This window comes from Camellia sinensis, chromosome 1 (assembly GCF_055761805.1).
Source record: "Camellia sinensis isolate YWXY chromosome 1, ASM5576180v1, whole genome shotgun sequence".
In the NCBI taxonomy this organism is placed as follows: Eukaryota; Viridiplantae; Streptophyta; class Magnoliopsida; order Ericales; family Theaceae; genus Camellia; species Camellia sinensis.
Genome location: NC_138961.1, coordinates 142,862,491 through 142,890,395, shown reverse-complemented (window position 1 = coordinate 142,890,395; position 27,905 = coordinate 142,862,491). Strand labels below are relative to the sequence as shown.

Sequence of the window (27,905 nt, the reverse complement as noted above, 5' to 3'; positions counted from 1 at the left end):
GCAGAGAAAATGTAGAAAAATTGAGAAATCGAAGGAGAGAAACAAATATAGAGAGAACATTGTACTTTGACAACTATTTTTGATTTAGATCTAGTCAGCTCTCATGTAGATTTATTGACTACATCTACTAATATTTTTGGTAGAAAACTCATCTCTTTTGCAGTCGGTGAAGGTGAAGTAAGGAGTTGATGGTCAATGGTTATGGGTGAATCCCAAGAAAGAATGGTCGTTAGTCACCAATAACTATATATTAAGAAAAAAAAATAGAAGAAGTAAGGCATGCTAGACGGCCACCATAAATCAAAAAGAAAAAGAGATAAAACAACAAACACAGTAAAAAATAAAACAAAAAAAATACGTAATAAACTTTTAAAAGTATTCAAAAACTTACTAATAAACTTATTCCTTAGTATGACTTCCAAATAATTTGCTCAAAACGAAATGATAGTTTGGGCCATCAGGCCCACAAGGTCCAAACCCGTTTTAACGAGGATGAAAATGCAAAGGCCGCGCTGCTTGTACTCTCTCTCTCGCTCTCTCTCTCTCTCCAGCGAACTCCATCAATTTGAGTGAATGGCAAGCACCGGCGGCGGCGGCGGCGGCGGCGGCGGCGCTTCGAATCAGTCAGTTGGCGGCGGTGGTGGGTCATCTCATCCGCCTCCTCCTAAAATCCTATTAGCCAAGCCTGGCCTCGTCACCGCCGGCAAGTTCACCCGCGGCGGAGCCTCCGCCGATGACGATTCAGTCTCCATTCGCTCTCGTCTCCCTTCCGTCGGTTCTCTCAACCTAATTTCTGATTCCTGGGACTTCCACACCGATCGCATCCTTCCCGTATGCTCTCTCTCTCTCTCTCTCTCTCTCTCTCTCTCTCTCTCTCTCTCTCAACTCATCTGAATGTAAAGGGACTGGCTAGGTTACTTCAGAGACTAATAGTTCTCTCTCCAATTCTAGGGTTTTATAAAAATCTGAGAAATTTGGAATTTTTTGTAGTTTCTGACGGATAATACTGATTTTACGGTGATTGGGGTGATCGGACCACCTGGGGTAGGGAAGTCGACGATAATGAACGAGCTCTATGGCTTTGATGGAACTTCACCTGGTAACATATACATATATGCTCTTACTCATCTATATATTTATATGATTTTCTGTTCATTTTATAAGAAAGAATGATAGAAAATAATACTAGAAATGTGAAGCTGCTTTTGATAGAAAGCTTATTGCCCAATAAAAGTGAGTAAAATTAGCTTGTTTATCATGCAGGAATGTTGCCGCCATTTGCGATACAGTCAGAGGAAACCAGAGCAATGGCTAGGCACTGTTCTGTTGGCATTGAACCACGGATTTCGGCTGAACGGATTATACTTCTTGATACGCAGGTACCCTACTAGTAACACCTTTATTATATATATAGATATTAGCGGCGGTGCACACGCTATTGATGTGCAAACCAAAAAAAAAAAGAAAAAAATTGGGTGGTTTGTTGAATGAGAAATATGGGTTGCTTTTGAAAACTGATTAGGGATGTGGCATCTTTATAATAGACTAGATATACCGTTGTCTTTCCTTGTCATTGAAGAAGTTTTGTTCAGGTCCTGTTGTGTTACTTCTACTTTGATTGCTGGGATTAAATTTAATTACTATATAAAAGCATTAATTCCAAAACAGTTTATATTCAACACAGAAATCAAGAATTGTAGATTTGTTTTGAATTCCAAATAAAGTCAGCAAACCAGAACAAGGGAGGAATAAAAGAGATAAAATTAGTCTCTTTAATGACTGATTTGGGGATTGGAACTACTACTGCACTTCTGTTAGATTAAGCAGCAAACAGGAGCATAACACACTGATGTGGGAGCTTTAATATGTATTCTTTATATCATTGATTAAAATAATTGTCAGTATGAGTACATACATGCTCATCTACCCCTCCAGAAATCGGACTTGATTTGCAAAATAAAAAATGACTTTCATTTTTTTTCATAGGAAGACTCATTTTATGTAATTCATAGGAAGACTCATTTTATGCAATTCTTGCCTCTTTGGTACTACATACTTACGATAATGCAATGCCCAATTTTGCTTACCCCTTTCGTCATGGCTTACCACTATCATGAATACCCCACATTGACTTGATCCCTGAATTACAGATGTCATATAAAGCTGTCAGAACACTTGAAAAATTAAAGATGTAAACAAAAGCTCTACTAGTTGATACAGCGGTCACTTTATACCATGATTGTCATTATTTGTCTTGCATTATTGCCAACATTGCAAATTTCACTAATTGGTTAGGTTTAAACTGCTAAAAGAGTTACTTAATAGAAAATTACTTCTGCCTGCAAATACATACATGACGAAAACCAGAAAAGAAAAACCCAGTGTCAGCTATGGTTAGGTAGCTTATTTATTGATATTTAAATCAGGAAGCAATGAAGACTTCTATTTTTTCAATTTTTGCATTTGCTTCTGTATATGGTCCATTGTAGAACAGTGCTTTTTAGTTGCATGTTATTCTACTAGTTAATAAACTCCTTTATGACATACAGCCTGTATTTAGTCCTTCTGTTTTAGCTGAGATGATTAGACCTGACGGCTCATCCACAATCTCTGTATTAAGTGGTGAATCTCTATCTGCTGAGTTGGCTCATGAATTGATGGGTATCCAGGTAACTGCCAAACTGAAGCAGACTTAATAGTTTCGTTATTGACTGTAAAATACAAAATTATTGAATGCAGATAATCTTTATTGTTGGCTCTTCTTTGTTTATTTGTTTGTTTTCATTACTTATTTGGTGGTGCTTAAAGCCCATTCTAAAAGTTCTCAAGGTTTAAAAGACTAATGAAATTAACCTTTTCCTCGATGCTGCAAGGGATCCTTCTAGCTTGGTGTTCTCCTGGCATCAATTTGTCATATAATACTGGTGGTATCAGATGGAGTACACGATATTAACATGTGGCGTTTGATGTTGACGGTACTCTTCTATTCTATATCACTGCCTTTTGATTGGATTGGATGTCTCAATGCACCAATAAGGTTTTGTTATAGTGTTGAACTGGTTTCTTATCATATGAAGCTCAAAAAAGTTATATTAAGAAAGATTGGAAGTTATATATCAATGTTCTTTAATTTCCACTTTTTGAAGCAATAAAAAAAAAGGCCCAATTAGTACACATTAATGTGTGTTTGAAGCAATATTTTATTTTAATGATAGAATCACCAATTCCAATGTGACTAACTTGTATCATATGGTTCAGATTCTCCTCATATTTGACAGTGTGTCCTACAATCAAGGCATGCCACTTCAGTTGCTTTGCTTTTGATTTATCAGGGTTATGCTCTTCATCTTGCCCTTCCTTTGGGGCACCCGCCTTCTTCTTCCTCCACCCCATAGTCATCCTTTTTGCATCTAAAATGGTCAATGTCTCCTAATCACAATACTAGTGCACCATGATACTCTTTGCCTTTGAACTGAGCTACATTTTAATAGTAAGAATTCCGACTGTCAGAACCAAAAGAAAAACCATGTCCAGACTGGCTTATTCATTGCGTGAAATTGGAATTGGAATAATATCACTATCATGTGTTGATAAAATCGAGGTTCTCAGCTGTGATACTAGTTGTCGTATTATTTTGATTTTTTAGTTAGTATAATTTACTCTAGAACCAAAAGAAAACCATGTCCAGACTGGCTTATCCACTGTGTGAAACTGGAATTGGAATAATGCTACTATCATTTGTTGATGAAATGGAGGTTCAGTGGTGAAAATTGCCATATTATCCTGATTTTTTAGTTAGTATAATTAACTCTAGATCTTGTTACTCCTGTATAGCAAAGACCACATCATAACAGAGCCATATAGTTGAGTCATTGTAATAGCAAGGACATTGGCTTAGGTAGCGAGAATGCAAACCCTTGATTTCTTCTTTTATGTTTTGGCCCTTTAATGTGAATGAAAAACACAACTTGATTGTAATTTCTTGAATTTTAAACCATATTTTCGGCCCCAAAGCTTATTATTTTTTCATTATTTTTCCTTTTCCATTTTTTATATTATATTTTGGGGGGCTAAGTGTATTATATTTTGTTTTATTCTTATGTCAAGGTTGGTTAAGTGCTTTTGTGAAAAAGATTAGGTAATACCTGGACTTGCATAGGGTGAAGTAAATTCTTGATAATTTCAATTGTCTCCTACTGTTCGTTTTGTACGGTGTACACTAAATATAACTATGAAATCCAAGATTCCTTCCTCCGCAGTTTCGCACTTCATCTTACTAATTTATTTCCCCCTTGCTTTTTCTAATTTTGGAGTTGAACTTTGAACATATGGTATAATTTGTTTACATGTGCAGGTGGACTTGTTGAAGCATGGCATACCTGACCCATCTTCTCCCACACTTTCCCATTCACAGACCTCTAGCCTGGGTTCTGAAAAAGAAAGCAAAGATAAAATTCAGGAGGCTGGAGAAGGGTATATGGCAGCTCCAGTTTTTGTACATACGAAGTGAGTGATTTTACCTCATAGTTACCAGCATCAATATTAGGTCACAAATTTTAGAAATGAAGATATTACATTATTTTATTATGTGTGAAGCTTGGGAATTAAGTATTGGAAAGCATTATCAAATATACCCTAGAGAGTGATAAAATGGTCAATGTTTATATGAGACTTTCATTACTTGCCAATGTTGTCATACACAATACAGGTGACATTATTTTGTATCCATTTTCAATTTACAGACGTCATTTGACTTTTTTGGTTAATTCTTTCTCAGATTGAGAATAAATTTCAATTTCCTAAATTTCGAAAATATTAATGTAATTTCTTAGATGGAACTTTTAGGTATTTAAACAATTAAATTGGTCTTCTAAAAAATGTAATTGATTCATATGTTACTAGGTTTTTTCTTTTATCAATAACAAATGAAATAAATTAATCATAAGATATGGTTTGCACATCCCTCTTGTAGTCTTGTGCACTTTTAATACACAGTTACTCTTTTTTTTTTTATTTTGAAAAAAGAAACAATGTCTAAGTTCAATTTAATCTATTAATATCCGTGGATTTATGATGGAGCTATATACACATGATAATCTCACTCAAGGAAGAAAAGGCGAAGAATAACTCGTGCAACAGTTATATAGATGACTAAATAAGTTTCCATCTGCATTTCTGTTTGGTCATATTTTGTTACATTTGTATGTAGAATTTGAAAGTAACAATACATCCTCAAGTATGTAGGATGCACTGTATAGCATGGGTTATACATTCCTGTGGATAATGATATTTTGTGCAATCGGATAGATTCCATTCCATTGGCTGGGAAACCACAATGAATTGACTTAACAATTTAAAAGTTGTGTGGACATTCATACGCATCCTTTTTCTGTTGTATCAATTTTGTACAATAATTTCTTCTTAATATTTTAAGATCCATGGGTTGCTTCACCTCAACTTAAATTTTAATGTTCTTTTGAATTAGCTGAAAGATTGTTGTGGGTTGGAAAGCTATGCCATCTCTTTATATACTTCCATATGCATTAATCTACTAAAATTCACCTTCTCATTGTTTGTAGGCTGCAGGACCAAGATCTTTCTCCTCATAACTGCATGCAACTAAAGAAGGCCCTCGTGCAATATTTCAGATCCTCTTCTTTCAAGCTAACCAAATACCAAAATGCAGCCAAAGATCATCACTTCTCTTCTGTCTCTCTCAATTACCAGAGCAACAATCCAGACTCAACACTACCAAACTTATTTCTAATCCCATTTAAGAGTAAAGATGACTCCCCAAGGGCACAGTATGAAAGTTTTGTTTCTACGTTATGGAAATTACGGGATCAGGTATCTCTCACTTTCTCTTTATGTAGCCTGATTTTACATATGACCCCTCATTTTGTGCATCTTTAGTTGAAAAATGTATATCAAAAGCTTAAATTGATGTTCCTTTTGCCTTGCAGGTTTTATCCATGAGTAGCCCATCTTTTGCGAGGACGGTGTCTGAACGGGACTGGCTTAAGAACTCTGCCAAGATATGGGAACTGGTGAAAAACTCTTCAATAATTGCAGAGTATAGCAGAACACTACACAGTTCTGGCATGTTTAGGCGGTAGTTGTGAACTCTCTCTCCTCTATTTATCGTGCCAATGGAAACATTGTCACAATGTTGATCGTGTAGTTTGGATTATGGTTTATGACAATCCAACAAGCTGGTTTGACTATTTGTGGAAGTACCTTTTTTTTCTTTTCTTTCCCGTTCTTTTCCTGTTTGACTATCTGTGGAAGTACCTTTTTTTCTTTTCTTTTCCTGTTACTTTTGTTAACGTTCTAAGGCCGAGTCCTTATAAGTAGAAATTTGGGTTTCGTTACGTGATTCAAACTGCAGTTTCTTTTCATTGTTGGGTTCTTTCCCACTAACCACATATACTATATAGGGTTGATTGCACTGATGGTCCCAAAATATACAATTTGTTACACTTAGTACCTGTCAATGCCAAAATAGGGGTATTTTTAAAATTTTATATAAAATCTCAGCAAAATAAAAATAACTAAATAGACACATAATCTTGAAGTATGCATTTTGTAATATTTTTGTTCCTAAAATTTCAGTTTTATTTCATTTTAATTTCTAAAATATCTACTTTCTTGCACTTTCATCCTTGTTCTTTTAATTTCATTGCGTATTTTTTTGTAAAATTTCGAAAATTTCTCTTCTACTATCGATTTTGAACAATATTGATGTTAGAGACTGAAGGGTAACAAATCGTATCCTTTGGAAATCAAAGTGGAACACTTTAAAAAAATTACTAAAAAATTTAAATAACATTCACATAAGTGTTGAATCTACACCATATGAAATTTACACTCATGTGAATATTGTGTAAAATTTTTAACAACATTTTGAGGGTCTCATCATTATCAAGCTCATTACAGCTTTCTCTTGACTATTTTATAGTACAAAACTATAGAAACACAATCTATCAAACTCAATTCTTGGTTAACTATTTTAGTTGAATATCAAATTATTAACTACATGTAGTTAGGGAAAGAGAACTCAAAAAATGAAATAAAGAATAGAGTGTTTGTTGGAGAATGTATTTGAAAAAACGGTTAGTTAAAATATAAAAATAGACTTTTAGTTAAAATTTAACTAAAAATTTGACCGTTTTAATGGAGATACATATCTGTTAAAAGATTGAAGACTAAAATGTAACAAAGTACATATTTGGAAACCATTTGTGAGAATTGGAAGCAGTAGAAGAGGTGGTCAAGAAAGAACAACTCAGCCTCCGTTTGGGAAGTGGGTTAGGTTTTTTACTTTTTGGCTATTTTAGTCCGGGGCTAAAAAGACTGGTTTGAGAAGGACTTTTTGACTTTTTTGGCTTTTTGGCTTTTGGGTGAGGTGTCTCCATATTAAAAGACCAAACTACCCTTCAAGTGACTCATGTCAATTCATTCGCAAACATCCTCCACGTCAGCGTCATCTTGGACCGGAATGAATTTTCTTTTTTTTTTTCTTTTTCCGTTTGGATTTGGCGTCTTTTTTGTTTTTATGGTTCTTTTTTTTTAATTTTTATGTTGTTGTCATTTTTCTTGCAAATGGTTTTTTTTTTTTTTTTTTAGAAATGGGTTCTCATGTGTTTTATTTATTTGTAAATTACATGACAAATGCTAATTGATGTGTTGATGTTTTTATTTTTTTATTTTTTTGGATGAGGCGTATTTTTTAAATTCTTTTTTTTTAATTTACGTTTTTTTCATTTTTTTTTCTTTGCATACATTAATTTCTTTTTATATTTCAAAAATGAGTTTTCATGTGTTTTATTTATTTGTAAATAAAACAGGCAAATGCTAATTTCTGTTTGACATTTTTTTTTTTGTGTGATGAGACTTATTTTTGTGGTTCTTTTTTTTTTCATTTACGCTTTACAAAATTTTGTTTTATTTTTATACATTAATTTGTTTTTTGTTTTCAAAAATAGTTTTTCATGTATTTTCATTATTTTTAAATTATGTGGCAACTGCTATTTTATGTTTTTAATTTTTTATTCTTTATTTTTTACTTTGTTTGGTTTTTTGGAAAAACATTTTTTCATGTCATTTATTTAAAATGATGTCAAAAATCATATATTGCCATGGCACATGATAAAAAATGATTTCTGTTTTTTCATGTGTTTTTTTATTTTGATTTTTAAAATTAATTTTTTTTTTCATTTTCTGTAAAATGATAAAAAGTGAGGTTTTATTTTATTGTCCTGTGTATTTTAAGTGTTTTTTTTTTTTTTTTTTTTTGCAAATGGTTTTTTCATGTGTTTTTTATTTTAATTTTTTTTTCATTTTCTGTGAAATGATAAAAAGTGAGGTTTTATTTTATTGACCTGTGTATTTTAAATAATTTAATTTTATTTTTATTTTAAATATTTAATTTTATTTTTATTTTTAATTTAATTTTAATTTTATTTTAAATATTTAAATAATGTAAATAATCTAAAAAAATTAACAAGTAAAAAATTAAAATAAATATTCAAAAAATTTAAACCGTAAAAATTTAAATAATTTAAATATTCAAAAAATTATTTTAACAAAAAAATTTAAATAATTTAAAATGTTAATATTTTAAATTTAAAAACAACTCTACATTTAAATCGTAACTAAACACATAAAATAAAACTCAATTAATAAATTATTTTTAAAACTCATAACCAAACACATAACTCGAAACTCCATACTACTTTCACAACTCTACACTAAAATCATAACCAAATACATAACAAAAAAATTAAAATATTTAAAAATATTTTTATAAATAGAGTTTGAATTTATTTTTATAAAATATTTTAACAAAAAACAAAAAAATGTTTTTGATTTTTTTTTTTTTTCAACTTTCTTTGTTTTTTCTAGGAAAATGTGTTTTTTTGGAAGAAGGTTTTTTTTTTTTTACTTTGTGTGCTGACGCTGAGGCGATACCCCTCTTTCATGTGGAGGTAATTTTGTAAATTTATCTTGGCATTGGTTGTTGCCAAGCACCTGTGAAGCTTTTGTCTCCATGTGGCTAAATTAGACTTTTTTGTCCGGACGTGGCTGGTTTAGCCCCAACTTTGCTTCCCAAACACCACCTCAGTTGTCAACACAGTAAACTGAGGCGAAGATATATATGTAAACAAATATCAAAATAAAAACTAATAATTGAGAATAATTTATGTAATAGACTAGATGTTTCTACTATCTAGCAAATACATTTAAAGTGCTAGCTAAACTAGCGATTATTTATTTATTTAATCTTACCTGAAGTATATACATACATAAAAATAAAAAATAAAAATAAAAAAAGGACGGTCATCTCCACATGGATGTAAATGAACTATAAACATCTCAAAGTGATGTTTTTTTTGTTTGTTTGTTTGTTTGTTTGTTTTTTTTTTTTTTTTAATACAGAGCTAATAAGAGTGATCCGAAGGTAAACAAATACTAAAGGAGTTTGGCCTCGATCTCCTCCAGACTGAGCCCCTTTGTCTCCGGTACAATGAAGTATATGAAAACAAGAGATACAATAGCTATTCCTGCAAAGGCGAAAAACAAAGGTCCAGCTCCCAGCAATGCCTGCAATCACAAGTAAAAATAATTGTAGATAAATAAGTATGTGGACTTTATTGAGAAAGCATTAAGATGATACAAAAAATACAAAAATCCCAAAGGGGACAAAAATCACCCTCTAACTAATAACCTCATCCAAAAACTCTAAAAAACCAAACATATCCAGATCAATTTTCATCTCTAACTATCTATACAAAACAGCTAGTAAACGACTCTCAAGCCAACTAACTATGCGATGAATCTCCTGAAACGTGCACCTATTACATTCCAACCATACTAACCACATCAAACAAAATGGGACCAAATACCACACAAGCCGCCATCGACAACCAACCCGAGCCCCGCGCCAACTCTACAACATATCCACCACCCTCCGCAGCCGAACCCAAACAATCCCAAAAAGAGAGAAAATAAAGCCCCACACATGGAACGGGCAATGCAAGCAATTATAAGTAAAATAATATAATGAAATTCTCATTAAATGTAAGCAATGAGAGATTATCGGTAAAAGGGGGGTGATAGCATCAACTTGATGTTAAGTCAAACATATTACCAAGATATTAAATAAATTAGAAGTTTATGCTAAATGAATGAAATAACACTAAAGTATGTGGTCCAAAATCAACAGAAAATATGACAAGATGACGTGCTGGAATTCAAATGATAAAAGTTCAGCACAAATAAGCAGATAAACCTAAATTGCGAAGACAACTGAAACCACTGTTTTTGAGTCTCTTTAAAAAATGCACAAGTACTGCATGTGAAAGACTAACACAGAGAGAGAGAGAGAGAGAGAGAACAAAATGAGTCTCTGTATTTTCATAATAGTTTTGTACATACCAACACTTAATATAGGCCACTCAAAAATAGTTGTAAAGAATACATCACAACAGAACTCAACTCAACCAAAAAACTAAGACAAACTATAACTATCTCAACTGAATTCATTCAGCTGAATCATCAGCTACATGACTTGAGATGTAATTAAGAAAAGATGCCGTTTTAGGAAACATCTTGGCCTCAACTTCTGCACTAATATGTAACAAAAAAATTATGAAATAAATATATGCTAATCAAAAGCTCGCCTCAAGCTCAAAATGGTGAAAGCCTTATCCCCACCACTTTTGGATAGGGTAAACAAATCCCATTTTGCCACTTCACTCTTGAATCTTCTTCCCCTTTTTCCCCCTCAAATCTAGGCCAAGAAGTATTTTCTAACAGATTGCTCGCACAACATTCTTGAATGCCTTCGACACGAACCAACTCACTCCAAACTTATACTGTGAAAGGGCTTCTTTGCAAATGCCTAAAACAATCTTCACCAGCTTTGTCTCTCATTTTCATCAGTTAAGACTATTTTGATGCTATGATTTCTCACATTCATTTTCTTTGTGTATCTCTTGCTGCTCCTCCAATCTCATGTTTGCTCCCCTAGATTACTCAAAATGCCCTTAACCCTTTATTTCATCCCACTTTGATTCTATGGCACTAGCCTCTTGTTAAAATCCACCTACTCTCCACCTACTTCCCCCACTTAAACCTACTCCACTAAACCTAACCCACTACACCACTACCACCTCACCTACTCCACTAAACCTACTCTCCACCTACTTCACCCACTTAAACCTACTCCACTAAACCTAACCCACTACACCACTACCACCTCACCTACTCCACTAAACCTAACCCACTACACCACTACCACCTCCACTTCACCTACTCCTTACCTACTACACACTCACCATCTTCTATATATAGGAATCATGAATCATTGTAATAGAAATCAACCTTAAATCAATCAATAATACATACAATTTATTCTCTCTCTATTTCTCTTTATACATTAAATTTTACATGGTATCAGAGCAAGGTTAAGACCTTAGTATTTCTCGCTTCACCGGCGGGCGGCAACCTCGCCTTGGCCGCCCGCCGGACCTCAACCTATTCCGCTTATTTTCTACACAACACATACCTTCACTTTGAAACCAGAGAACATTTTGCTTTCAAGCCCTCACAGTGATGCAGTGCTAAAGATTGCTGATTTTGGTCTCTCAAGAATTTTACATCCTAATGATCACGCAGAGACAGTTTGCAGGTCTCCACTGTATATGGCCCCAGAAATTCTGCAATTTCAGCAATATGATGCCAAGGTTGACATGTGGAGTGCTGAATGTCCAGTCGTGTTCATGTCTTCCATTTTCAAAGCTCGCCCCCTTTAGAAACAAAGTTCAATGCTATTGAGACATTTGCTTCTTCAACCTGTTCGTCAGTCAGGGATATACTTGTAGCTCCATACCCCTTTTCCAGCCTTGCCTTCAGTGTGGCAGCCCCTCTCAGTGATTGGGAACGCAGCATGCGCTGGTTTGGCAGTGATGATAGTGATTCTGTCTACTGGTTGCAACCATGAAACAAGAAGAGAATATTCCAAATGGATCTGGAAGCTAAGCCTGACCATTAGCATCAACATCTTGTGTCTAAAGTACACAAACTGATTTTCTCTCTTCTCTCTCTCAGCAAACCCAGCACAAATGGAGAGGGGCTACGAACCTCTCTCTCTCTATGCACTGACTCTCTCTTTTTTTTTCGGAAGCTTTGAGTTTTGAAAGGTAAAGACACACTAGACCCACTCACTTCCTTTTCTTATGAGGAGAACATTTTTAATATCTTTACTCACCCAACATGGATACCACTCACTTTCTTTTTTTATTTCTTTATCATCACACCAGACACCAACTTTTGTCCCCCTCTTTTCATTTCTTTTTATTTTTATATTATTCACCCACCTCTGCTTTTTTCAACTCTTTATTTTATTTTATTTCATTTCCCACACTGATGTTTTTCATATAATCCATCTACCAATTCTTTTTATCTATTTTCTTTATCTCTTGTTTTCTTTCCTTTTATTTTTATTTTTACACAAAAAAAAAAAAAAACCCGGAAGAAGACGAAACTGCACACCAAACTCATTTTATTCATATCAAGGGATCAACCCCGATCACAATTTTACACCCCCCCCCAAAAAAAAAAAAAAAAAAAAAAAAAAAAAAAAAAACAGAACAACCACATCCACAGGCAGGATTTTCTTCTCTACTCTGCTGCAAGTCTTTTCTTCTTGCCTCCGTCCTGGGCGGCCCTTGACGGTGTTGCTTCCGTGTTTCCCACTCCACTGGGCACGATCACTCCACCCTGCTCCTCCACTGCAGCATATGGCGGCCCTCCAAATCGGAACATCACGGTGGCCTTCCGCTTCAGCTCCTTATTTTCTGCTTTCAGCACACTTATCTCTGCTCGCGCATCCTTATACATGCGTTGGAGCAGAGCCAGTTGGGCGTTTAAATGCTGCACCTCATTTGTCCTACTCTGCAGCCGGTTCGACAAATTTGTAACCGCAGTCATAGTTTCCACACATGACTTCAATGTATACTGATTGGCCTCCACATCCGACTGCACTGCCATTCTTTGCTCCACAGACCGCATAGGAAAGTTCAACGGAGCAAACTCCGGGGCGCTTGGTTGAGGTTCCAGTGCCACCGCACCAGTTATCTCTCTTGTTGACTCGTTGAGGTCGGGAAAGAGAGTGAGCAGACCACGGGAAGATGAGGCCATGTTCTGGGTAGCTGAACGGGAAGAAGAGGCCATGTTTTTTGGGTTGCTGAGTGTTTCCGAGAAGGGTTAGATACAGAGTATTTACAGATTGTTTCAGAATGACAAGTTCAGAGGTTTCAGTCTGGTTTGGTTTCCACCGCCTCCGCATTGGTTTATATTGACACTGACGACGCGGCCGACACGCCGCTCTGTCGCTCACGTGCCTCGCCGCGTCTCCGGCTCACCTTTTGATGGCTCGACGCTTTCTGTCGGGCACGACTTTTGATGAAGTGGGCGCGCCTTTTGAGGGCGCAACTTTTGATGGCACGCCTTTTTATGGATTGGACACGCCTTTTGATGGCACGCCTTTTGACAGATTGGGCACGCCTTTTGAGGGTGCGACTTTTTAAGGGTCCGACAAGACTCTGTAAACTGTCCCGACATAGATTCCGGTTAGTTTCTACAAGGGTCCGACAAGACTCTGTAAACTGTCCCGACATAGATTCCGGTTAGTTTCTACAAGGGTCCGACAAGACTCTGTAAACTGTCCCGACATTGTTTCCGGTTAATTTCTACAAGGGTCCGACAAGACTCTGTAAACTGTCCCAACATTGATTCCGGTTAGCTCCTTCATGGGTCCGACAAGACTCTGTAAACTGTCCCGACATTGATTCCGGTTAGTTTCTACAAGGGTCCAGCAAGACTCCGTAAACTGTCACCACAACTGTCACAACATTGTCTGCTACAACGGTCCGACATGACCCCATAAACTGTCTTCTACATCGGTCTGACACCGCCATCCAGTGTCCTCTACACCGTTATGACACCACCATACAGTGTCCTCTACATGGTTATGACACCCCCATACAGTGTCCTCTACAACGTTATGACACCACCATCCAGTATCTTCACCAATGGTCTGACACGACCATACAGTGTCTCTTATCCTCTTTTATTTTTATGTATTTTCTTGTTTTGTTACTCTCTCCAAACTCAAGTTGGTTAGTTCCTATCCCCCTTGAGTTTGCGAGGGGCTGTTAAAATCCACCTACTCTCCACCTACTTCCCCCACTTAAACCTACTCCACTAAACCTAACCCACTACACCACTACCACCTCACCTACTCCACTAAACCTACTCTCCACCTACTTCACCCACTTAAACCTACTCCACTAAACCTAACCCACTACACCACTACCACCTCACCTACTCCACTAAACCTAACCCACTACACCACTACCACCTCCACTTCACCTACTCCTTACCTACTACACACTCACCATCTTCTATATATAGGAATCATGAATCATTGTAATAGAAATCAACCTTAAATCAATCAATAATACATACAATTTATTCTCTCTCTATTTCTCTTTATACATTAAATTTTACACCTCTTTTTTCCCGTCTGACATCAAATTAGTACAATGTATTTATCAAGATTAAAGGTTTAGGAAGTAGAACCATGACAAATATTTTTTTCCCATGAGTAGAACCAAGACAATATATGGAGTGCAAGTAAAACCAGAAATAGGGATGGAGATAGAGTCAAACTTGATGGATAAGAGATACTTAAGAGAATATTTTTGATATCTACGCTCAACAATTCAAAGGCATCAAGAGATTGAGGATGTGACCCATAGAATTAGAACGGGATGGATGAAATGAAAGATTGCATCAGGAGCGTTTATGTGATTGTAGGATTCCTATTAAGTAAAAAGGAAAATTTATAGAAATCCTATAAGACCAAGTATGATGTACGGTATCAAATGCTGGCTGGTTATAAAATACATAACCAGAAATTGAATGTGACCAAAATGAGAACATTGAGATGGATGAGTGGTGTTACGAGAAAATATAAAATAAGAAACAAATCTATTAAGAAGTTAGAAATGGCACCAATTGAAGATAAAATGAGGGAAGGCCACCGTTTGAGATGGCCCAACCATGTGTATTGTAGACAAATTGGTGTGTTTGTAAGCTTGATGCATGTAGAGGGTGTAAAGGAAATAGAGGAAGGTTAAGGAGAACATGGGTCAAGACGAAAAGAAAGGAATGGATCCACGTAACTGACCCCTAGAAAAAGAATAAAGGCTTTTTGAGTTGAGTATTTATCAATACTACATGAGAAAACACAAAACCTAAATGGGAAAGAGTGTGATAATCATAAATGGAATGGTGAGTTCCTAAACACTTTCTCTAATGCATCTATCAAGGAAGCTAACAGGGGAGCAGAATTACCCAAGTAGTCCTATTTGTCTATCCCCTTTCAATGCATAAAAGTTTAAGAACGCACTCAAAAAATAGCCGCAAGTCTAATTGAAAGTTAAAACTTCTAAAAAATGCGGGATATATCTTTCAACTTCCCAAAATATCAGCAATTCAGCCGAATGTAAGAATTGCCAAAAGAAGGGCTTCTCCACTAAAATTGTTGGGAAAGGCCTTATATGAAATGAGCCAAGTTCAACCAACCGCTTAGAATTTCTTTCATGAAGGATCTCAAATGTGTGCTACTTAGTCCTGCAAAACTAAGACGAGCAAAAAACCATCTAGGAAGTCATGACGACAGATAAAGTAGGTTTTCTCACCCAATGTATGCACACCGCTCCTCAGATGTAAAGAATCCCTTGAAATGAATAACTACTGGTTGATTTTTATATTGCATGGCACCCAAAAATTATTTTAAATTGTCCAACAAAATCTTCACCAGTGGGCGGTCACAGAGTTTTTCTTGGACCTAGCTTCTCTCCACTTGGAGACGGGACCAGTTCTGTCTAGTTGGGCTGGTGGGCTCCACCACGAGTCCCCCTCCAATGATCCGATTCAAGTTTATCTTGTAGCCTCCTGTGTGTAGATCATCCATGAAGAAAATCAAATTGATTTGTTAACTATAGCCACATGATTTTATCATATTTGTCTTTAAAAATGGATTGTATTTTCCAAATCATACTTGCCATCCACTTTCTTCCTGATTTTTCATGAATGCTACACATAGGAGATACTAGATGAATGGCTTGGATCATCAGAGCCGGATCCTTGATGGGGTCCACGGGCCCAACTGGACAGAACCAAACTTCTGTCCAGCTGGAGAAAAGCCAGATCCTTATTTCTTTATATAATGTAGTAGATAATAATGTGGGTTACCTTACCTTTTAACAGAACCGAAAAAACAATTCATGATTATCATATCATTCATAACAAATTCCGTCAAATATATTTCCAGTAACTAAAACCCTAGCAATGCATGACAGTGATGAAGATGATGAGAAAATAAATCTCAGAAATCATAACTAGATTACACAATTGATAGAAGTGTTGCTAACAGACATCCATAAGAATGGGTAAAAATGAGAACCACACCTACTATAAGAAAATCTACAAAATAAAATTTTAGAACTTTCATTTCAAATACTACTCCAAAATTAAACTGGTTAAAGAAATTAAGTACCTTCAGAGGAGAAAATGCAAATGTCACAAGTGCATTTGCGCCAAAATTTACAAGCACTGCTATACTTAATCCTCGCCCTCTGAGGCGTAATGGGAAAATCTCAGAAATCATCAGCCAACCAATGGGACCAAATGACAACTGCAAAACCATTCTTCATAAGTTGTATTTCAACAAGGAACAATATTACAATATACTTGACAGAAAACCTATAAGTCAAACAGGGAGGGAGGGAAAGAGAAAACAACAACAACAACGTAAAGCTAAGCTTAAGGAAACAACGCCCAATTAGTACACATTAATGTGTGTTCAGCATAGATGCCATCATAAAAGTAAATGGTAGATGTTCTGCTAGGTAAGATGCAGAGACAGAAATCACTAAATGCATCGGGGGGAAAAGTAAAATGACATAAGGAAACAAGCATTTGCACATGTGTACCTGATAGCATCCAACATACAGTAGCAGTGCAATTACAGCCACAGCTGGTGCATCATCCAGAAAAGTGTAATATGATCCCAGAAGAAATAATGAAACAACCTGCCATGCATTTTATTATACAATTCTTAGTTGCTTGTAGTTTGACAATTCTAATCCACAGCACCCCTAATCCATACAACTAAATCTGAGAGGATGATAACACAGTCTTATCCACTATCTCAAGATTTTTGGCATTCAACTAAATGAACAGACATCCCTGAAAGAAGAAAGAGAAGTTACCATAAAGGAGACACCACCAAGTAATAAAGGTCTTCTCCCAACTTTATCAACAACCATGACAGCTACTCCAGTCATTATCAACTACAAAAAATTAAAACATGCCAAACATTTCAGGAACTTAAAAAGAAATTAGTTTAGCGACATATATATTGCTGGCCACATTGATATAATGTTAATAACAAAAGAAAAAGGCCGGGATTACAATGCAGCTCAGTGTTCACTCATAACTTATACAGTACTACGATTATAACAGAGTTCAGAAGATGAAAATCCGGCATTTGTAACAGGGAAAAAGAAACTCCGGCCTGCAATAAAGATTTTGATTTCATACAACCATATGAGACGATGAATAAATAATCTTGTCCACTAATTCAGACAATATTTAATAAAATATTAAGATAATGATAAAGAAACTTCATAGATTGTCTGAGTTATGCCCAATAAGCTCTAGCTCAGTTTGCATCAACGACTTATCAATCAAAGGAGGTCAAATGTCAGACTCCGCATGAAGACTTAAGCTGAGTCCATGAGTCTTGTGTAACATCTCATACATATATATATATATATATATACTAGTTTAAATCATTAGATATATGATAGAATTATGTGGTATGATATGTATCATTTTTTGATTTGCTATACACCTAATGATGTCTCCAATTCTATTACCATATCATTTTGGGTGAATTTATGAGTCTTTAATATTTCTTTCGAATTTATAAAAAAATTAAAATAAAAAATTATGGTGTGTAACTTTTCTCAACGGATAAATATAAAACAAATACTACGATAATTCTCCCATGTAAAAAAAAAAAAAAAACTACTAAGATAATTCACTGAACTAATAAAGAAGCAGAAGAAAATATATATACATACAAATGACTAATTTTATTAATACATAAATCATACTTGCATAACAAATGACCAATTTTATTAATAAGTCAATCATTAAGCAAATTAACAAATTTTAATAATATGAAAAATATTTTTCAGTTAACCATTTTGTTAATAAATAAATCATTAAGTCCATTAATAGTTTTTATTAATATGAGAAATATTTTTCAATAAAAAAATTTGATAATTTATTATTGCATACGAAAATAGATTTTTTTTCCCTAAATACTGTGTTAAATTAAAATTTATAACGAACGATAGCTGTAATTTCTAGTATTATAGAACCGATTCATATTTTAAACAAACCTTATGGGTGTATTTGTAATTTGTTAAAAAATAAAAGATTTATGTTTCATAATTGACCAAGAATGTTTGCGTAATTACAAAAAAACCTGTTGCATAATTGACCAAGAATGTTTGCGTAATTACGAAAAAACCTTCACTCAATATATAGGCCACAATTAGTAAATTATTCAAAATAAAATGGCAAAATCGGAAAGAAAAGACGAACCTCTAGCAACTAAGCAATTCTTATATATATAGATATATATTTTTATTATGAAAAAGTAAAAAAGGAAAGGTTCTTGATGGCAGTTGAGCAAATGCACCTTCAATACCCCAAGAAGAATTGAGACTCTTGTTGCATCAGATGCTGCAGAAAATCCTGCACTCTATCCAATTGTAATGGATTAGTATAAAAACACATGCTTATGTCACACTCCAGGAGAGGAAAGATTAAGTCCAAAAATTGGTCAATACTCTCAACTTAAAGCAACATATGTACCTGAAGGATTGAAGCAGCATAATATAGTACACTGGGTTGCCCTGTTATCTGCCACACAATAGGGTTGACATACGTAAGTGCAAATATTGGGACTTATTACCTCAATATAGAGCTCCAATGCCCTTAAGTCTTAACTAACAAAGATACCTGCTGAAATAACACTAATCCTGTACCAATAAGAAGAGCTTTCGAGCATTTCCCCTGGAACATCTCTGCTAATGAGGCTTCTTTTTCTTCACCCATATAAGAAAGCTCAGCCAGAATTTCGTCTACCTGTTCAGTAACTGAATCTTCACCCATAGCTTCACCCCGGAGCCGGCACAAGCAAGATATGGCAGTTTGTCTTAAATCCTGCATATTGCCTTTTCCCTGTATAGCACATAGAAGTAGCCATCTGGGTGATGCAGGTAGCCACCACATTCCGATCCCCATAACTACTGCTAAGGGGCTACCAACCCCATACATGTAGCGCCAACCAGCAACTGTATCAACCAAAAAGCTACCAATTGTATAACCTGCCTACAAGAGATTCCAGATATTCAGATTTCAAAAGCCTTATAGCAGGAACTAAATGTTAAACAGACAAATGTTCAGAACCTAACGCAAATAAGAAGAAAAAGAAAAATCAAAGCAGCTCTTACTTCATAAAGACTGTATAGCATAACTTAAATTCAGAAATACTCAGATGTAGCTTGCAGTACTTACAACCATCCCAAGAACTATAAAGAACTCTTTGAGAGAAATTAGTTGACCCCGTATCTGACTTGGAGCTGTCTCAGCAATGTACATGGGAGCAGCATGCATTGCCTATATATGAAAGCAAAAGAAAATAAGTTGCCTTGCTCTCGTGAAGAAATTGACAACTCAAGAAAACAAATATGAAACTCTAGTCTCTAAACACATCAATAGTTCTATCCATTGTTTCTTATGCATCTATAGACACAGATCTTCCATTTGTGTTTTTCATTTTGTTAGCTGGTCTACTGTATCAGTTGCTTATTCATATTGTGCGGAAAATTCCATTTTAATTATGAAAAAAAAAAAATAGGAAATAAAATCTGCTGACATAAAATGCTTTGCAAAAAAATATTTTGAAAAAAATTAAATATTTTCAAGGACTTACTTGCATGTATGGTGAGTGTATGCATTTTTTAACTGGTGTGGCAACTTTCAATTCTATACATATGCATGTAAATCAAAAACACATTGATGTACAAGAACAAATGTACAAGACAATAAATTATAAAATACATAGAGAACTTAACCATCATTCATCATATAGTCTTAGAAAGGCTATGATGTATATTACCAGGCCAATTCCTATACCAAACACCAAACGTCCAATCACCATAATAACAAAGTTGGGCGTCAGTGCCGTAACCAGAGCTCCAACAAGATATAATACTGCAGCCACCATCAACTCCCTTCTTCTTCCTGAAATTCAAATTCATGATATGACTTCAACAAGAAAAGCACGGTATTGATATCTAAACTTTTTGCCACAAATTTAAAAGAAAAACTAACCTAGAAAATCAGCAACATTAAAAGCCAAAATAGAGCCAATCAATGCCCCATATAGAGAGCCACTAGTCTGCAAAGGGCATCATCCAGAAATCAAAAATAAATTGACTATATATAAGATTTTTTTTTCCCCCTTTATTAGTAAAAATGTAAAGCAAACATGTACAGAGCAGAACTTCAGGAAAAATAAATCTTCCACTCATGGAATCCAGGTATAACAAGGATCAAAGAGTAGTAAACTTACTATGAGACCGATTTCCACTGAAGACAAATCATACCATGTAGTCCCGCTTAATGTGGCTGACTGCAAAGAAGAGGTTAGATGGCTAAAGTTTGTGTAGATGATAGATATATTTACACTGTTGACAGTAAAAACTTTTAGAGCGGTTGTTGGCTAACATGGTAATAGAGTAGGTGAAGTATTGGGCTCGAATTTCACCACCTACTTGACAATTATATGCATATGTTTGAACTGATGAAAGGGTCTGACCACACATGAGATGCGGGTGGTTTATGATATAGATATTTATCTTACACCCTCTCTACAGCTTAAGCTTTGAGAGGATCTAGTTGTTTACAAAGTATTAAGCTACATAAAATGATTAGAGATGCTTGAGCTGGAAAGTGGAAAGTGGAAAGTGGAAAGGTGAAGGTAACTCTACTGCCAAGCCCAAGAAACCATTGACAGAAGTTGTTGGAGGCAAGACACCACACATCAGAAAAGATCATTGCAACAAAAGGAAGACTTCAGCGCTTAATAAAACCACATTGATGAGAAAGTCAGTCAACGGAATAATTGTTGGAATGTGTCCCAGATCGCCTGGAGTTGCCCCATCTGTGCTGGTTATAAGGTTCTAATTTCCTTCTCCTTAACACTTGGATTTGAAGGAGAAGTGTGGGCTGAGCTTTTCAATTTGGTATCAAAGCTTGGTTGGGCTGTGATTGGTGTGCTGTTTGTCCAACTACTGGATGTTGTGGTCCAAGAAGGCGTATTGGAATGCTATGAAGCACGGACACGGACACGGATACGGATACGGACACGGACACGGACACGGACACGGGACACGGCAATTTCCAAAAAATGGGGACACGGACACGGCGGGGGACACGGAGAATTTTTTATTTAATTTTTAATTTTTATGTGTTTTGTAGATTCATATTACATTCATCCTAAATCAAAATTAACAAACACTAACATAGTAACATTAATTCAATAAATATAAGAGAGGCAAAAGATTTAACATCCAATAATAAATATAAGGTGAAAGCATTCAACATCCAATAATATTCTTCACATAAGAACATTGAAAAGTATAGTTCCCTCTTGCACCAGATTTTTGTAATCTAGTCACATATTTCCACAGTGGCTTATCATCTTCAGCATCAAATGCATATTGTGTGTTATTGGCAGAATTTGAGCTAGACATTTTTCCTGTAAATTATCACCATTATAAATTAACATTAACATTAGAATGATTTAAAAAAAAAAAAAATGAGAGCCATTAAAAATTAACATCAACATTAACATTATATATAAATTATAACCACTATATATATAAACCTATAATTTTTTTAGATATATATACATATATATTAACATATAATTACAAACAAAAAAAAAAACAGTTTTATATATACATATATATTAACATATAATTACAAATAAAATAAAATAAAATAAAATCTTACTTATATATTTATATATATAAACGTATTAAAAAATAAAAATAAAAATCTAAATCTAACTCAGTCTAAGAGCACTGAGCTGAGCAGAGAGCAAAAAGAGAGAGAGCGAAAGAGAAAGACGGAGAGAGAGAGAGAGAGCGAGTGTGAGAGAGAGAGAGGGGCTTACCTGCGAAGTCGTCTGGATCGGAGGTCTGAGACAGAGACTGAGACGAGTGGTCTGAGACAGAGATTGAGGCAGACGAGTGGATCGATTGAGACAGAGACTAAGACGAGTGGATCGGAGGGCTTCGATCAACTTCAACAGAGAGACAGGGTCTTCGACTGAGAGAGAGAGGTCTTCGCAAGGTCTGACTGACTTCCTTCACTCTTTCTTTGTTCGATTTAGGGCTTTTACACATGTATTTTTTTTTTTTAAATATTACACTTTGACCCCAAATAAATATAATAAATTTAAAACTGAGCCCCGCCGTGTCCCATGGCGTGTCCCAAAATGGACACGCGTGTCCCTGCCGTGTCCCCGCCGTGTCCCCTTCCAAAAAATTCATTAAATTAAAGGGACACGCCAAATGGCGTGTCCCGTACGTGTCCCCGGCGTGTCCCCGTGTCCCTGGCGTGTCCGCGTGTCGGACACTGCCACGGCACTGATTTTGAAGTGTCCATGCTTCATAGTTGGAATGTGTCCCACATCGCCTAGAGTTGCCCCATCTATGCTCGTTGTAAGGTTCCAGTTTTTCTCTCCTTAATACCTAGGTTATAAGGAGAACTGTGGGCTAGGTTTTTCAATTTGGTATCAAAACTTGGTTGGACCTATGATTGGTGTGTCGTTTATCTAGCTACTCTATGTTGTGGTCCATGGGAGTGTGTTGCAATGTGCCCCACATCGCTTGGAGTTGACCCATCTGTACTGGTTATAAGGCTCCATTTTCCCTCTCCTTAATACCTGGGTTTTAAGGAGAAGTGTGGGCTAGGCTTTTCAATTATAATATGTTTAAGTGCAGATCTATTACCAAATAGTATGAGAAGTGAGTAAAACTTGGATAATCATAAATCAAAGATTGATAATATAAGCATCTTTTTCCAATTTTTTGGTAGTAAAAAACAGTCATGGAAGATGTAGTTTGCCCACTAAGTTAATCATCTGAATCCACTTGAAACAGAGCTTTTCTCTAAATGGAACACTACATAATTTTCTAAAAGTATTGCAGATGTGGAAATTATAGAAAAAATCAACCATGGATTTTATGATTACCCCTTTGGTGATTGTTTAGAACCAAATTGAAACAAGAACCCCTCTTTTAGCATCAGAGTTTCTAAAATTCTAATTATCAGAAAATATAGTCCAATTTTAAAAAAAAAAATTCTTAAGGTTCGTTACCTTAATTGAAACTCAATGAAACAATACAACTTTTTATTACAACCATGTATACACAATGGGGCAAAAAGTGGCATCTCTGAAACATGAACCACGCTATATATTTCACTAGAAGAATTTAAATTTTATAACCATGATCTACAAAATACCTTTTGCTCACTAGAATGCTTAGGAGTTTTCCTTTTACCGAAAATACTTGGACTAAATTAACTCTTAAACCATGAGAACCAAGAGCTCAATTATACCAATCAATCAGAGCCAAATTGCAATAATGCAGTAGCTCAACTCAGCTCAACTAAATTCAACTCAATGAAGCCTTGTCCAAACTATTTGGGTCAGCTGCACTAATTCTTTTATGTGCAATAATCCTTCTAGAGTTGACAACTTTAATGAGAGCATACCTCTACAGAAATCGTAGCGCAAGACGTGGCACCAATATCATAGCCATATAGTAATCCTCCAAGAGCTGGGAAGAGAAATCTGAAATTATCAAGTCAATCAAGACATCTAGATTAAAGAAACTAGATGGATGACTTATTTGTTTACAAGAAAATTGGACATAAATGTAACTCAAAAGACCAAGCATGGAACTTGCAATCAAATAAGCAGTTAAATCTTGTTCGACATACACATTGATTAAAAAGCCTCCTCAATCAGCATGTTCATCATACAATACATACTACAGATCATGTCATAGGCTCAATATTCACAACAGACGAAGATGAGCATCCCAAAGATGATGAAATTGTAATATTTTAAAGTCTTTCAAAAAAATGTTCTTAGATATGAAAAAGACAATGTAACAGTCTTCAAAAAAATGTTCTTAGATATGAAAAAGACAATGTAACAGTCTTGAAGAATTTAAAAATAATAATAATAAATTAAAAAAAAAAAAAAACATGATGTTATTTTGAATTGTTGCATTATGTCTCTGAAAACATAAAATGGTTCTTATGTTCATGTAAATTGAAAGGGATGAGGCTTCAACCAACCAATTAGTTGTCACCATTTTTCTCTTAATGAAGACCCTCAAATCCAGAAGTATAACAACTTTCAAACAGTATAAGACTTGGGTAGCTTCCCTGAAACTAAAAAGTTCATAACTTTTCCCATCCTCGAATTATATTCCAAAAGTCTAGGTAACATCTCAATTGCAACACAGTAGGTGTGATATTTCATAATATGGCCAATATAGCACTGTGGCAGCTTGGAAGATTAGTGCATTTGTTTAGGTAGTAGATCACTCCCTTCCACTTTACCATTGTTAGCACCTTCATTTCTGCTTGTACATGTTCAAAATCTGCTGAAAGTTGCAAAACGAGTGACAAACTAAGGACTGTGTGTGTATCAATCTCATGAGTAAGATGAAAGATTCTTGGCTGAGTGATTGAATTTTGCCACTAATAATCAGAGAAAGGCCTAGAGGTTGAAAGCTTGGCATTTAAAGCAAGTTATTGAAGTGAAATGACTCCAGAAATTTGTTGGAAGACAAATAATTCATCCACATCAACTCATCTTGTACACGTAGGTAAACATGTAATTGGATGGCATTTTACCCAGCCTTACGGAGACTTATCAGTTATCATGAACTCTTGTCTTATGGATACCCTGCACATCTCCTAACCATGATAAATATGTTGTTGGCCCAACATCCATCTTCAAATTTTAGAAATTTAAGCAGAAAATGTTTCTTTTGTTTCATTGCCTTTAGTAGCTTATTACTTGTTCTTAAGTCAAGCAAACACTAAATATTTGCAACTCAAAGTTAGAGACAAGTAATAATCCAACAAACCACAAAATCTAGTCAAAATTCCTACAATTGCTATTTACTTCTAAAACATGATCAAGTATGATCTGTTTAATATAGCATAAACAATACAAAACCAACATTAAGCATACAAAAGTCCGCACAATATGCTGATCTCATTTTTCCGTACTGTGGAAATGCACTACTATTACCGTGTACACAAATCTTCATTCTTAGAATTTTAACATACAGCAGTCCAATATGATGTCAGATTTCCACACCCAAACCAAAAAAGTAGTTGAGAACTTATGTTGCATGTGGCTACCAGGTGGAGGAGATTTACCTGCTACTTTATGAAATTACAATAAGGAAATCAGAAGAGTATGCTGAAACATACTATTCATGCTACAATGTGTTTGGTGTGAAAAGATTAGATGAGAACCCACTCATACAATGAAAAATGGTTATCATTCCTATAAGTCAGGTATGTACTGTGAATCATTGTTTAAAAAATGTTGCCGAATGGTCAAATAGTTTTGATCAGTGTCATACTAAATTACAATATAAGAGCAGAATTTGTTCAACTCCTATGCTTAATGCAATTCTTTTATCTATTTAAACCCAAGTCATATTGATGGCAACACAATGCTTTTAATGTCAACACCAGGAATAAAGTTTCATGTTCTTGATTGAAGCTTAGACTCAAGAATGCACTGGACTAGTACAAGAAACAGGTACAACTTTCCTATGAGTATATCTATACTATCTATTCTATACTAATAAAGTGAACAAGTCAATTTGGTGTGAACAACAAATTGAACCTGCATAATGCTTTTTTCAACTCCAAAATTATCCAACAAAAAAAGCACTTTATAACTGTTAAAAGAAATTTATTTGTCTCAACTGTCAAGTCAAAATTGTAAACCTTTCACAAATACAAAATCATTCAATTTACATAACCGATTCAGTTACTTAATTTGATGTATTACCCACACACAATGTGTGTCACGATTTCTAAGTCTGTATATATGTCTATTGATATCAAAATATAGATATATAAATATATATATATATATATATATATTCATCTAAACTCACGGAACGATCGCTGCGAGAACAGAATAGTTTTCGGAATGTCGCTCCCCATTGATAAGAGGCACTTGCGCACTGTCGATCTCACCTGATGACTGCCCGGCCTAATTTAACACCACCAAAAACAAAAAAATCAGCATTTTGTAACAGCATTTCAATCCTTTATTTTTCTTCTTTTCATCATATTTAATTAAAAATTTAGTCAAAAGCTTGATATGATATACAACACTCCAATCCTTTCTCTTTGTTTTTCATCAATTTTTTTTTGAAAAAATTCCAAGTTATCCTAAAACTAGTTTATATATATATATATATATAAAAAAAAAAACATTTATAATGAAAGAAAACATCTCCAATCCTTTAAAATTTCATCAAAAATAAGTTAAAAAATATAACTGTTGGAAATTCTGTGAAGGATTTGGTTCGTCCTTGATTTTGTGAAAATTTTGTTTTGTCCCTTGATTTGAAACAGACTTGATGAAATAGTTGGAGCACACTCTTCACCATTTTTCCATCAAAAAAAATAAATTGAAGGATTGGAGATGCACAAAAGAAACAATTATATATAATATATATATATATATATGCATACATTTGTGTATACAAACAGGCGCGCGCACACACACACACATAGAAACAGAGCAAGTAAATAGAGAAACCTTTCCGAGGGAAGAGAGCGAGAGCTGCTCTGGATCAGATGAAACAGACGCCATTTCTGAAGATCCTCAGAGAGAGAGAGAGAGAGAGAGAGATTGAGAAATGCGAGAGACGTGAATTTGAATGTACCAATATAGTGAAAGAAAGGCTCTCTCTCAGATTAATCTTTTTTTAGGGTTTTGTTTTCGAATTTTGAAGTTTGTTCACGCTTTCTGTATGTTCAAATTGGTTGGTAGGTGGGTAGTCTAGATTGAGTTGGCTATAGAAGGATCAGGATGGAATGGGGGTTAGACATTAAGGGTAGTCTAGAGAGAGCGAGAGAGAGAGAGAGAAGAAAAAAAAGGTTAGTTACACTGGTCTGGTCGGAAGAACTTGGAAATAGCGGCACAGAATATAGCTACGTTGGACCGTTAGACAGCAGAAGAAGAAAAGACTTTAACCAAATCTACCTTTTCACTGTCAATAATTTTTAGTTTTCGTAAATTACACTTTGTGCCCTGCATTTTATACCTAATTTTATTTTGGTTCGTTTATTTTTTTAATTGTAACAGTTTATTTTTGTATTTCCGGTCCAGTTGCGTTAGTCAAGTTTTAAATTTACTAATGAAAATTATCATGGGATCTTTACATGAAATATTTTTAGAATAAAAAAGTAATTTAAGGGCAAGAGAAGTAGCCGAGGTAAGTTAAAATATGTCTGACTAATATATTGAGATAAAATTCGTTTTTTATGGATCACGGGGTAAGATAAATTTTGCTATCCCTTGATTAAAATTTTGAAAATCTTTATTGAGTAGTATCTTACTC

The 27,905-nt window shown here is 34.9% G+C and overlaps 2 protein-coding genes and 1 long non-coding RNA gene across 5 annotated transcripts; 1 reads left to right on the top strand and 2 right to left on the bottom strand.

Moving 5' to 3' along the window:
• Positions 1-495: 495 nt before the first annotated feature.
• Positions 496-6,382, top strand: LOC114289262 (uncharacterized). The gene is made up of 8 exons (XM_028232929.2): positions 496-831; positions 991-1,099; positions 1,264-1,379; positions 2,550-2,669; positions 2,886-2,975; positions 4,355-4,506; positions 5,580-5,847; positions 5,964-6,382. Exons 1-8 carry the CDS (start codon positions 574-576, stop codon positions 6,114-6,116), a joined length of 1,266 nt encoding a protein of 421 aa, XP_028088730.2. The 5' UTR covers positions 496-573; the 3' UTR covers positions 6,117-6,382.
• A 2,855-nt stretch (positions 6,383-9,237) lies between these two features.
• LOC114289261 (D-xylose-proton symporter-like 2) lies at positions 9,238-27,535 on the bottom strand. 3 transcript variants are annotated; one of them, XM_028232924.2, is made up of 14 exons: positions 27,101-27,535; positions 26,448-26,545; positions 24,004-24,082; positions 20,789-20,848; positions 20,548-20,614; positions 20,333-20,457; positions 19,729-19,830; positions 19,171-19,542; positions 19,024-19,071; positions 18,848-18,910; positions 17,346-17,426; positions 17,067-17,165; positions 16,631-16,768; positions 9,238-9,603 (listed from the first exon to the last, which is right to left on the bottom strand). In XM_028232924.2, the coding sequence occupies exons 1-14, from the start codon at positions 27,152-27,154 to the stop codon at positions 9,472-9,474; spliced, it is 1,518 nt and encodes a 505-aa protein (XP_028088725.2). In that variant the 5' UTR covers positions 27,155-27,535; the 3' UTR covers positions 9,238-9,471. The 3 variants fall into 3 exon arrangements, with proteins under 3 accessions (XP_028088725.2, XP_028088728.2, XP_082741880.1); XM_028232927.2 differs by having other exon boundaries at positions 24,004-24,068; positions 27,101-27,509; XM_082885754.1 differs by lacking the exon at positions 9,238-9,603 and adding an exon at positions 15,771-16,026.
• Positions 21,547-22,593, bottom strand: LOC145798256 (uncharacterized). The gene is made up of 2 exons (XR_014339216.1): positions 22,397-22,593; positions 21,547-21,976 (listed from the first exon to the last, which is right to left on the bottom strand). It is a non-coding gene; the product is annotated as an uncharacterized LOC145798256 (long non-coding RNA).
• Positions 27,536-27,905: the final 370 nt, after the last annotated feature.

Coding starts and splice junctions, on each gene's coding strand:
- LOC114289262 (XM_028232929.2), top strand. CDS start 574: ATGGCAAGCACCGGCGGCGGCGGCGGCGGCGGCGGCGGCGCTTCGAAT. Junction 1,100..1,263: donor CTTTGATGGAACTTCACCTG/GTAACATATACA, acceptor TTTATCATGCAG/GAATGTTGCCGCCATTTGCG. Junction 2,670..2,885: donor ATGAATTGATGGGTATCCAG/GTAACTGCCAAA, acceptor GGATCCTTCTAG/CTTGGTGTTCTCCTGGCATC.
- LOC114289261 (XM_028232924.2), bottom strand. CDS start 27,154: ATGGCGTCTGTTTCATCTGATCCAGAGCAGCTCTCGCTCTCTTCCCTC. Junction 20,849..24,003: donor GCGCTACGATTTCTGTAGAG/GTATGCTCTCAT, acceptor TCTTCTTTGCAG/TCAGCCACATTAAGCGGGAC. Junction 20,458..20,547: donor TAATGTTGCTGATTTTCTAG/GTTAGTTTTTCT, acceptor TTTGAATTTCAG/GAAGAAGAAGGGAGTTGATG.